The sequence below is a fragment of the Macrobrachium nipponense genome, chromosome 12 (genome assembly GCF_015104395.2).
Source record: "Macrobrachium nipponense isolate FS-2020 chromosome 12, ASM1510439v2, whole genome shotgun sequence".
Lineage (NCBI taxonomy): Eukaryota > Metazoa > Arthropoda > Malacostraca > Decapoda > Palaemonidae > Macrobrachium > Macrobrachium nipponense.
In genome coordinates this window covers 99,605,723-99,617,486 of record NC_087205.1, presented here as the reverse complement: position 1 = coordinate 99,617,486, position 11,764 = coordinate 99,605,723, and the positions used below count along the sequence as shown (strand labels likewise).

At 36.8% G+C, this 11,764-nt stretch overlaps 1 protein-coding gene across 1 annotated transcript in view; it reads left to right on the top strand.

Moving 5' to 3' along the window:
* LOC135225065 (uncharacterized) overlaps positions 1–11,471 on the top strand; it is a 64,202-nt gene extending 52,731 nt beyond the window's left edge. The window contains exon 4 of the mRNA XM_064264330.1: positions 10,836–11,471. Within this exon, the coding sequence (XP_064120400.1) occupies positions 10,836–11,156 (321 nt within the window). The 3' untranslated portion in view covers positions 11,157–11,471. The remainder of the gene's footprint in view (positions 1–10,835) is intronic.
* Positions 11,472–11,764: the final 293 nt, after the last annotated feature.

Genomic DNA, 11,764 nt, shown 5'->3' with positions numbered 1-11,764 from the left:
CCTGCATAAATAATAATAATAATAATAATAATAATAATAATAATAATAATAATAATAATAATAATAATAATTGGCAATGGCTACAGAGGGGAGAGCTAAAGAAGGAAACTGAAGGAATGATAACAGCGGCACAAGATCAGGCCCTAAGAACCAGATATGTTCAAAGTACGATAGACGGAAATAACATCTCTCCCATATGTAGGAAGTGCAATACGAAAAATGAAACCATAAACCACATAGCAAGTGAATGCCCGGCACTTGCACAGAACCAGTACAAAAAGAGGCATGATTCAGTGGCAAAAGCCCTCCACTGGAGCCTGTGCAAGAAACATCAGCTACCTTGCAGTAATAAGTGGTACGAGCACACAACCTGAGGGAGTGATAGAAAACGATCAGGCAAAGATCCTCTGGGACTATGGTATCAGAACGGATAGGGTGATACGTGCAAACAGACCAGACGTGACGTTGATTGACAAAGTCAAGAAGAAAGTATCACTCATTGATGTCGCAATACCATGGGACACCAGAGTTGAAGAGAAAGAGAGGGAAAAAATGGATAAGTATCAAGATCTGAAAATAGAAATAAGAAGGATATGGGATATGCCAGTGGAAATCGTACCCATAATCATAGGAGCACTAGGCACGATCCCAAGATCCCTGAAAAGGAATCTAGAAAAACTAGAGGCTGAAGTAGCTCCAGGACTCATGCAGAAGAGTGTGATCCTAGAAACGGCACACATAGTAAGAAGAGTGATGGACTCCTAAGGGGGCAGGATGCAACCCGGAACCCCACGCTATAAAATACCACCCAGTCGAATTGGAGACTGTGATAGAGCAAAAAAAAAAAAAAAAAAAAAAAAAAAAAATAAAAAAAAAAAAAAAAAAAAAAAAAAAATAATAATAATAAAATAATATAATAATAATAATAACAGTTTCCCTCTAACGCAGCAATTCCTTGAATCGGTCGGAATGTTTTGGCTCACTCGTGACTTGAAATCATCTTCCGGTGTGGAAAAGACCTGATTACCAAACTCCTCAACACCTCAGGGAGCCTTTCAAGGCCACACAGGCATTCATAACCTGGCGCTGATTACAGGGGAAGAGGAACCTTCGTACATGGCAATAACAATCACAGCTATGGTGGTGGTGGTAGTGCATGGAATGCGCACGAGAGAGAGAGAGAGCAAAAGAGGCGTTCGTGAATCAACCTGTTTGTGTTCACGTCGAGAGAGAGAGAGAGAGAGAGAGAGAGAGAGAGAGAGAGAGAGAGAGAGAGAGGTGTTCGTGAATCAAAGCTGTGTGTGTTCACGTGACCCTCCCTCTCTTCTTTCCTGTGCAGGGTTCATATTGTTGATTTTGGGACTTCATAACATGAGGGGGCCTGTTGATATGGCTTTTTTTTGTTTTTTCTTTTTTTTATTTTTGCTTGATGTCATTATATTTATTTTTTTTATTTTAGATTTTTTTTTGTCATGGGGGGAGCTGTTGAGATTTATTATGTTTCGCTTGAAGTCATCTTTATATTTTGCATTTTTTTTCTGATGAGAGCCGTTGAGGTCATTATGTTTAATTTGTTTTCTCAGGGGGAGCTGTTGAAATTTTTGTGTGGTTGTTGAGGTCATAATCTTTATATTGTCATTTTTTTTATTCAGAGGGGAGGTGCCGAAATTTTTATTCCTCGTCCTCGAGTTCATTATCTGTAACTTTTTTATCATTTATTTTCTAGATGGGGAGCTGTTGGGAAATCATTTTGTTGTTGCTTTGCTTGAGGTTATTATCTTTAAGACTTATTCGTCAATTTCTGGCCTTGAGGTATTTCATATATATATATATATATATATATATATATATATATATATATATTAATTTAATTTAAGCTTCAGTTAAGAGTTGGGGGGGGGGGGGCTGGATTTGAGCGTGGCAGTTTAGTAAGAAAGGGGGGGCCACAAATTTCCGGACCTTCGTCCACTGAAATTTGGGTTTTTCGAATCCCCATTATTTATAAAATGACCGAATATGTAGGAGGACGAGAACTGAATTCAATTATTATTATTATTATTATATTATTATTATTATTTTATTATTATTATTATTATTAAACCAAACAAAAACTTCTTTCAGTTTTCTTCTGAATATTGAAAAAGAAACCCACAAATTCAATTTGTAACTTGTTTACTTCTAAGTATTTACATTTAGTTTTACTCCACACTCGAGTACTTTCAGGCCCTTCTGTGGCCCATTCTCAAGAGATGTTGGGATGTTAGCCTGGGTCAAGGCCCAGCAGTCTTCTGGAACTTCTTCTCGTTGTGCTGTCATTTATGCGATGGCTGTTCTGGTTTTCTTGAGAGTTGCCAATCCCCTCTTGTCGCTCTGATATCCTGAGCTGATGGTCATGGGATTCACCCTTGTGGTAAGGGTGTGGTCACCGTAAGTCTGTTGGGCAGGAAACCTAACTCTCCAGGTCAGCAGGGTCAATCTTAGCTTCTTTTAATATCAAAGCTCGGCTTATGGGATCTTCTGAGGTAAAACCTTTGTTTCCTTCAATTACTTTGATCTCTCTGATAAGCGCACCTTCTACTACCCTCCTGCTGACTAATTTTTGGTGCTTTGTATATAAGCCTACTGTTTTTGAAATCCATCCTATGGTCATTTTCCCAACAATGTCTAGCTATAGCACTCCCCTGAGAGTTAAGCTGTACTGCCCTTCTATGTTCTTGGACTCTAGTCCTTATTCCCCTACCTGATTCCCCCACATATCTGTCTCCACAATTATTGCAATTGATTATGTATACCCCCGCTACATCATCTGTATTACTGTCTTCTCCTTCCAATTTATTTTTACATACTTTGTTTTTTAAGGTATTATCAAAGGTATATACAAATTTATATTGACTTTCTTTCATTTTTGAAGTGATTTGTTTCATTTTAGGCATAAAAGGGAGGGCAACTATTTTCTTGTTTTCTTTATTCCATGTACTCTCTACATTCGCTCTGTAAAATATTTTTTCTAGCTTTGGTGAGTGCCCTTTTTTCTGAACCATTCCGGGTATGCTAATGCATCGAAGCTTTTATCGATGTAATTTATTTCTTGCTCTATCTTGCAAGGGTCACACGTTCTCATTGCCCTAAGAAATAAGCCTGTTAGAACCCCTATTTTTATATCATGACTATGAAAAGAGAAGAAATGAATATATGAGTTTGTATGTGTGGGCTTTCTATATGTGCTGAATTCATATCCTGTTTCTTTTCTTTCTATGAGTATGTCTAAAAAGGGGCAGTTTGTATTATTGTTACTTTTCTCTAAAGTGAACTGGATATTGTTATCAAACTTATTGAGCTCATCTAGAAAAGTTTCTATTTTATTTCCATCCCCTTGCAGAATAGCAAAAAATATCATCCACGTATCTCCACCATCCTTGCAGTTTTAAGTCAGGGACATTCACATTAGGAACTAGATTAGTTTCGAAATATTCCATATAGATGTTAGCGAGTATAGGTGATAATGAGGACCCATAGCTACTCATATTTCTGTTTGTAAAACATGTCCTTCAAACGTGAAATAAGTATCACTGACACACAATTTGATCAACTCAAGGAAGACGCCTATTTCGATGTCTGGATTGAAAATACCCTCATTATGTTTAGTGTGTAGGAATTCTAATACTTTATCTAAGGGGACATTGGTGAATAATGCTACTACATCAAACTAAACCACATGAGTGTCCTTATATTCTTTTTCTTAACTTTGTCTATGAAATCTACTGAATGTTTAATATGGGATTCTGAAAATATACCTAAGTATATTCCTAGTTCTCCAGCTAGCCACACTGCTAAGTTTTTGTTAGGAGATTTCCTACTAGAAACAATAGGGCGTAGAGGGCAGCCCTCCTTGTGTATTTTGGGACTGCCATATATATATGAAAGTTCAGGTAATTTACTTGAGAATAATTTAGTGCATAGCATGTCCTTCCCATTACCTAGTCTACTGATTATTTTCTTCACATTCTGATTAAAGGTATTCTGAAGCTTTTGGATTGTTGGGGGATTCTCTATTTTAGCATACGTAGTTTCATCATCTAGTAGCCTGTACATTTTAACCCTATATTCTGAGCTATTCATGATGACAATACTACCCCCTTTGTCAGCTTTCATAATTCTAATATCTTTGTAGCTTTTTAATCCCTTCAGAGCGATACTAAATCTCCTTGGCAAGATATCTCCAAGTTTGCTTTCATTACTCCCTATCATCACTCCTCTGAGAAAAGGAGCTAAATCATTGTGATGTTCAACATTAAGGTAGTTAATCTTCTGCTGTTGAATTCTATGTTAATATTGTTTGTAGTCCCTGCACAAAAATTAATCCTAGCCCTAGTGCTGCTGTTTCATCCCTAGTCAATAATCTACTTGAGATATTCTTTATATTATCCATATTGCTAAATTTTATCCAAACCGAATTACTAAATAAACTCTCAAACTTATTTTTCATGTTGACCATGTTACGATTTGTATCAAAGTTTACTCTACTGTTGACCTGCCCAACAACTTTTTTGTACCACTCACCCCTTATGGTCTCTTGAAGTGTGTTTTGTGTACTCCTTACACCAGCAAATGCAGCTTCTTTCTTCTCCCTAAGCTCTTGCAACTGATCCTTGATGTATCCTTCTTGAAAACTGCTGAATGCTTCTCCACTCCAGGGTCTTCTTCCAATCCTGCCATATGTTTTTGGACACACTTTGTTCTTCAAACATTCACTTATAAACCAGATCTTGTTTTTCATGGCTTTGGCTTTGTAAAGTTGTGTTCCAGAAGACTGCTGGGCCTTGACCCAGGCTAACATCCCAACATCTCTTGAGAATGGGCCACAGAAGGGCCTGAAAGTACTCGAGTGTGGAGTAAAACTAAATGTAAATACTTAGAAGTAAACAAGTTACAAATTGAATTTGTGGGTTTCTTTTTCAATATTCAGAAGAAAACTGAAAGAAGTTTTTGTTTGGTTCATCATGTACCCACAGCAACATTACAACAGAAGTATATTTCAACAACTGTATGAAGTCGCTGGAACTCAAGCTGTTCATTATGCAAGAAGATATGAAACACAACTTTACAAAGCCAAAGCCATGAAAAACAAGATCTGGTTTATAAGTGAATGTTTGAAGAACAAAGTGTGTCCAAAAACATATGGCAGGATTGGAAGAAGACCCTGGAGTGGAGAAGCATTCAGCAGTTTTCAAGAAGGATACATCAAGGATCAGTTGCAAGAGCTTGGGAGAAGAAAGAAAGCTGCATTTGCTGGTGTAAGGAGTACACAAAACACACTTCAAGAGACCATAAGGGGTGAGTGGTACAAAAAAGTTGTTGGGCAGGTCAACAGTAGAGTAAACTTTGATACAAATCGTAACATGGTCAACATGAAAAATAAGTTTGAGAGTTTATTTAGTAATTCGGTTTGGATAAAAGAATTTAGCAATATGGATAATATAAAGAATATCTCAAGTAGATTATTGACTAGGGATGAAACAGCAGCACTAGGGCTAGGATTAAATTTTTGTGCAGGGACTACAAACAATATTAACATAGAATTCAACAGCAAGATTAACTACCTTAATGTTGAACATCACAATGATTTAGCTCCTTTTCTCAGAGGAGTGATGATAGGGAGTAATGAAAGCAAACTTGGAGATATCTTGCCAAGGAGATTTAGTATCGCTCTGAAGGGATTAAAAAAGCTACAAAGATATTAGAATTATGAAAGCTGACAAAGGGGGTAGTATTGTCATCATGAATAGCTCAGAATATAGGGTTAAAATGTACAGGCTACTAGATGATGAAACTACGTATGCTAAAATAGAGAATCCCCCAACAATCCAAAAGCTTCAGAATACCTTTAATCAGAATGTGAAGAAAATAATCAGTAGACTAGGTAATGGGAAGGACATGCTATGCACTAAATTATTCTCAAGTAAATTACCTGAACTTTCATATATATATGGCAGTCCCAAAATACACAAGGAGGGCTGCCCTCTACGCCCTATTGTTTTCTAGTAGGAAATCTCCTAACAACAAAAACTTAGCTGTGTGGTTAGCTGGAGAACTAGGAATATACTTAGGTATATTTTCAGAATCCCATATTAAACATTCAGTAGATTTCATAGACAAAGTTAAGAAAAAGAATATAAAGGGACACATGGTTAGTTTTGATGTAGTAGCATTATTCACAATGTCCCTTAGATAAAAGTATTAGAATTCCTACACACTAAACATAATGAGGGTATTTTCAATCCAGACATCGAAATAGGCGTCTTCCTTGAGTTGATCAAATTGTGTGTCAGTGATACTTATTTCACGTTTGAAGGACATGTTTACAAACAGAAATATGGAGTAGCTATGGGGTCCTCATTATCACCTATACTCGCTAACATCTATATGGAATATTTCGAAACTAATCTAGTTCCTAATGTGAATGTCCCTGACTTAAAACTGCAAGGATGGTGGAGATACGTGGATGATATTTTGCTATTCTGCAAGGGGTTTGGGGAATGGAAATAAAATAGAAACTTTTCTAGATGAGCTCAATAAGTTTGATAACAATATCCAGTTCACTTTAGAGAAAAGTAACAATAATAAACTGCCCTTTTTAGACATACTCATAGAAAGAAAAGAAACAGGATATGAATTCAGCACATATAGAAAGCCCACACATACAAACTCATATATTCATTTCTTCTCTTTTCATAGTCATGATATAAAAATAGGGGTTCTAACAGGTTTATTTCTTAGGGCAATGAGAACGTGTGACCCTTGCAAGATAGAGCAAGAAATAAATTACATCGATAAAAGCTTCGATGCATTAGCATACCCGGAATGGTTCAGAAAAAGGGCACTCACCAAAGCTAGAAAAATATTTTACAGAGCGAATGTAGAGAGTACATGGAATAAAGAAAACAAGAAAATAGTTGCCCTCCCTTTTATGCCTAAAATGAAACAAATCACTTCAAAAATGAAAGAAAGTCAATATAAATTTGTATATACCTTTTGATAATACCTTAAAAAACAAAGTATGTAAAAATAAATTGGAAGGAGAAGACAGTAATACAGATGATGTAGCGGGGGTATACATAATCAATTGCAATAATTGTGGAGACAGATATGTGGGGGAATCAGGTAGGGGAATAAGGACTAGAGTCCAAGAACATAGAAGGGCAGTACAGCTTAACTCTCAGGGGAGTGCTATAGCTAGACATTGTTGGGAAAATGACCATAGGATGGATTTCAAAAACAGTAGGCTTATATACAAAAGCAACAAAATTAGTCACAGGAGGGTAGTAGAAGGTGCGCTTATCAGAGAGATCAAAGTAATTGAAGGAAACAAAGGTTTTACCTCAGAAGATCCCATAAGCCGAGCTTTGATATTAAAAGAAGCTATATTGACCCCTGCTGAACCTGGAGATTAGGTTTCCTGCCCAACAGACTTACGGTGACCACACCCTTACCACAAGGGTGAATCCCATTGACCATCAGCTCAGGAATATCAGAGCGACAAGAGGGGATTGGCAACTCTCAAGAAAACCAGAACAGCCATCGCATAAATGACAGCACAACGAGAAGAAGTTCCAGAAGACTGCTGGGCCTTGACCCAGGCTAACATCCCAACATCTCTTGAGAATGGGCCACAGAAGGGCCTGAAAGTACTCGAGTGTGGAGTAAAACTAAATGTAAATACTTAGAAGTAAACAAGTTACAAATTGAATTTGTGGGTTTCTTTTTCAATATTATTATTATTATTATTATTATTATTATTATTCAGAAGATGAATAACAATAATTAGCTGAGACCACCTTCCTAGCTACGGTAGTTCTTGGCAGGTAAAAAACATATTGGCAGTGAAAAGAGAGACGTGTTGACAGTATCCCTCGGTCCCCTATTTTCTTGTATGTATTGATTTCATAACTTTCACGAAAAGTGAAGTGGTTTATTGATGTATATATTTTTAGACCTTTGATAGGTTCCTACAGTAGATCTGTTCACAATCAAATATGACTCCTTCCTTTCTCCATCAGAAAGCTTGATCAACGAAGATATAAATGGGTCCCTTAACTAAATGAATAAATGAATAAATATACATATGAAGGAATAAAGCGCAAATCGAAAGGATAATGTAAATGCAATGGACTTTTATTGAAATTCAAATTTCGCTTGACAAATCTCAAGTTTTCTAAAAACACCTCTATAGAAATATTCAGGAACTCTTCAATACTTGTTAAATCTTTATTCTAATAAATATGATGTAAAAGAAGGAGTATATCTGTCTTTACAGCCCTAAGTAAATTGCTAATGAACTCAGTGTATATTTGAGCTAAGTATTGCTAATGAACTCAGTGTATATTTGAACTAAGTATATTTAAGCTATATTGGACTTTTTTTTTATTACTAGATTTTGAAAACGCATTCAGATATTTAAGCTATATCACACTGCCTTTTGATAACTAGATTTTGAGAAAGCATTCAAAGCATTTAGAAGAAAGAAAAAGGAAAACCTTATCTAAATAATAAATAAATTTTTTTTTTGATATAGATGAAAATCACATATTCGTATTATACGAAAGTGCAATATGCAAACCTCAAAAAAAAAATAATAAAATAAAAAAAATAAAAAATAAAACAAACCAGAAAGAAACGGAAAATTAGACTTCATTTTTTGTCTCACCCTATGTTAATCCTGACTAAAAATCGTGAATGCCCGGCCCCCCTCGCCCCCTACTCCTCCATCCCTCCCTGGGGACCCTCACCCTAAAATCTTACTTGCCACAAACAAATAAAAAATAGAAAGGTGAAAAAATATATCACACCTTGATTACATTAACTAAAACATCTTTATACACAACAGAAAATTAGCTGGACTAAATTTATTTCTATTGGATCGTGAATGAGCATATATGTGTAAATCTACAAACGTGTAATACTCATAAAACACAAAAAATTTAGTATATGCTCATAAACATACATGTGTACACATACACAGTTTATATTTGCTATATTTATCAATATATAATATAAATTATATATATATATATATATTATATACATATATAATAATTAAATATGTATGAAAGTATAAACAAGAATTACAGATATTTCGTACCTGTCCTTTGTTGGCGAATATCTGACCAAAAAAAAAAAAAAAAAAAAACATTAAGTAACAGTAGATAAGAAAGACAATGGAAGCGACTTAAAATTAACGTTGATGTGACCCTCAATTACCATGAACATAACTTTTATTCTCCTGCTTATTAACACATTCCTCCTCCTCCGCTTTTCTGTAATTGCGTAATGGCTGCCTGGAATTTCGCAAGCCGGAATTATTCCCGATTTTCTGTCTCTCCCCTGTTTTATCTCTCTGTCTACCTATCTTTCGCATTATCCATCTTGATTCCTTCTGTCAATTAACCGCTCTATTTTTTTCTATCTATCTATCTATCTATCTTCTTATTCGCCACTCAGTCTATCAGTCTACCTCATCTAGTTTTTTTGTCGGTCTTCTCTTTCTCTGTCTATCTATCTTTTTCTCTGTCTATCTATCTATCTATCTTTCACCTTACCCTCCCGCTCTCCTATTCTCAATCTTCCTTTTCCCGCTTTTTCTCTGTCTCGTCTTTCTCCATTCTTTTCTTGTCTATTTGTCTATCTACATATCTATCTACCTTTTTCATTTCATCCCCACTCTATTCATCAATCTACCTCTCCCCATTTTTATCTGTCTCCTCTTTCCCCTCTCTTTTTCTATCTATCTATGCATCACGTCTCCTGTTTCTGTCTTTTTCTATCTATATATCTATCTATCCATCACCTTTCCCTCCACGCTCCATCTATATCAACGTACCGCTCCCCATTCTCTCTCTCTCTCTCTTTAAGTAAATCATGCAATGTCCATCAATATATTTATCTATCTAACCACCATCCGAACCCCACTCCATCTATCGATGTATTCCTTTCTGTTATCTCTCTCTTTTTCTTTCTCCAGTCTACTTTATTGTTGGAAATCACGACTCTACGTAATGACGGCCGCTACGACCCCAAGTATCGCGTCGTAAAGAACGCATCTTCGCCTCGGTGCAATTTTCCCTCCCTTTGTGTAAGAGACTCTCGGTAATTGCGCGCATAATTCGGATCATCAGTCCTCATGCAATCGGCCCCTTTGTTCCTCGACGGAGATTACTGTCAGGAGAAGCAGGAGAAAATGGAAAAGAAGGAGTATTTATGAAGCTATTATCGCATTGGCCGAGATTAATCCTTTAGCCTCGCGGTCATGCTCGACCTTGGGAGTTGTCTGAGGGTTAAGGGTCGGTTGGGGTGGGCGATATAGTGTTCATTATTCTGAGCTTCAGAGGATATTATGTATATTTTGTTCTTCATTGTATTTAGCTCCGATAATTATAAATATATAGTTGTTACTTAGCTTCAATGGATATTATGAATATTTTCTTTCATTGAATTTAGCTTCAGTGGGTGATTACAAATATTTTTTTCTCGTGAATTTAGTCTATTTCTTAAAGTTTCCATTCATAGTAGGGAGTTTTTGCAATGTGATCTCTATTGTGGTTATGCACCTAGAATGTCTTTGTTTGTTAATTCTGATATTGCATTATGAAGTTTGATTTTGAATGTACGAATATTTCTGATATCTTCACCGTTAAAATTCATGAAATCTGAATTTGCATTTCCATTCTGAATCTGGATTAGCACTTATAATTTTCCTGTCTCCAAAATTCCTGGAATATAATTGAGATTTTTGACCATTAAATATCATCTCTCTTTCTCTCTCTCTCTCTCTGGAACAGCCCCAGGACCCGTACCTCGACAACGACTGCGACTCGGTGAGCTCCAGCGTGATGGAGACGGAAGGGAGCGGCTTCCACACCCACCACAGGGCGGCCAGGCCCACCCCGCTCTCTTCCAGCACCCCCAACATCAACTTCAGCAACTCGAACCGGGCGGCCAACAACGAGCGCCTCAACAGGCACTCCCTAGGGTCGCTCCAGCAGCGGGGGAGCGACGGGAGCTTCACGCTGTCGCAGATGAGGGCGTCGGCCAAGATCCGCCGCGGGGAGGCGCCCGACAGGAATCTGGACGACTTGCGCCTAGAGGAGGTTTCCTCCTGAAGAGTCGGCCATTTTGTTTTCCGAGGTTTTTATGAAGCGAAGAAGAAATACTTTCGTGTTTCGGGATGATCTCACGTTGCGTTCTTACTACTATAGGTGCTTTAGGTGGAGGACTGTCAGTTTCTTTCTCCGAGTGAAACGTAGTAGTTTTTAAAACTGTTTCTATCCAATTTTTTTTATGGAAATCTTAACGAGATGGATAGATAAATATCGCGTACGGAAAACTGTCACTAAAAGATCTTCTCCTTCCAGTCTAGTTTAGTTATAGTACGTTTTAATGAAAAATTAAAAACATCACATTTTGGGTTCAAGGACATTTTTTTAGGGGGGGGGGGGTGGGGGGGGGGGGGGGCGCGCAAGCGAGCCTGGCCATCATAAATTCAGGGAAAATTTAAGCTTTAAGGACGGTCGAGTGTTTCATTCCTGGTAATAAAGTATATACATATACATACACATATATAGGTATAAATGTGTGAGTATGTGTTTGTGTGTGCATGCATATATATATATACACATAACTATAGTGTATATATATACACATTTATAAATACCTTTAATAAATAGCGTGTACAGACATCGAACTGCTCTGAAATATAATTTTTTTTTCT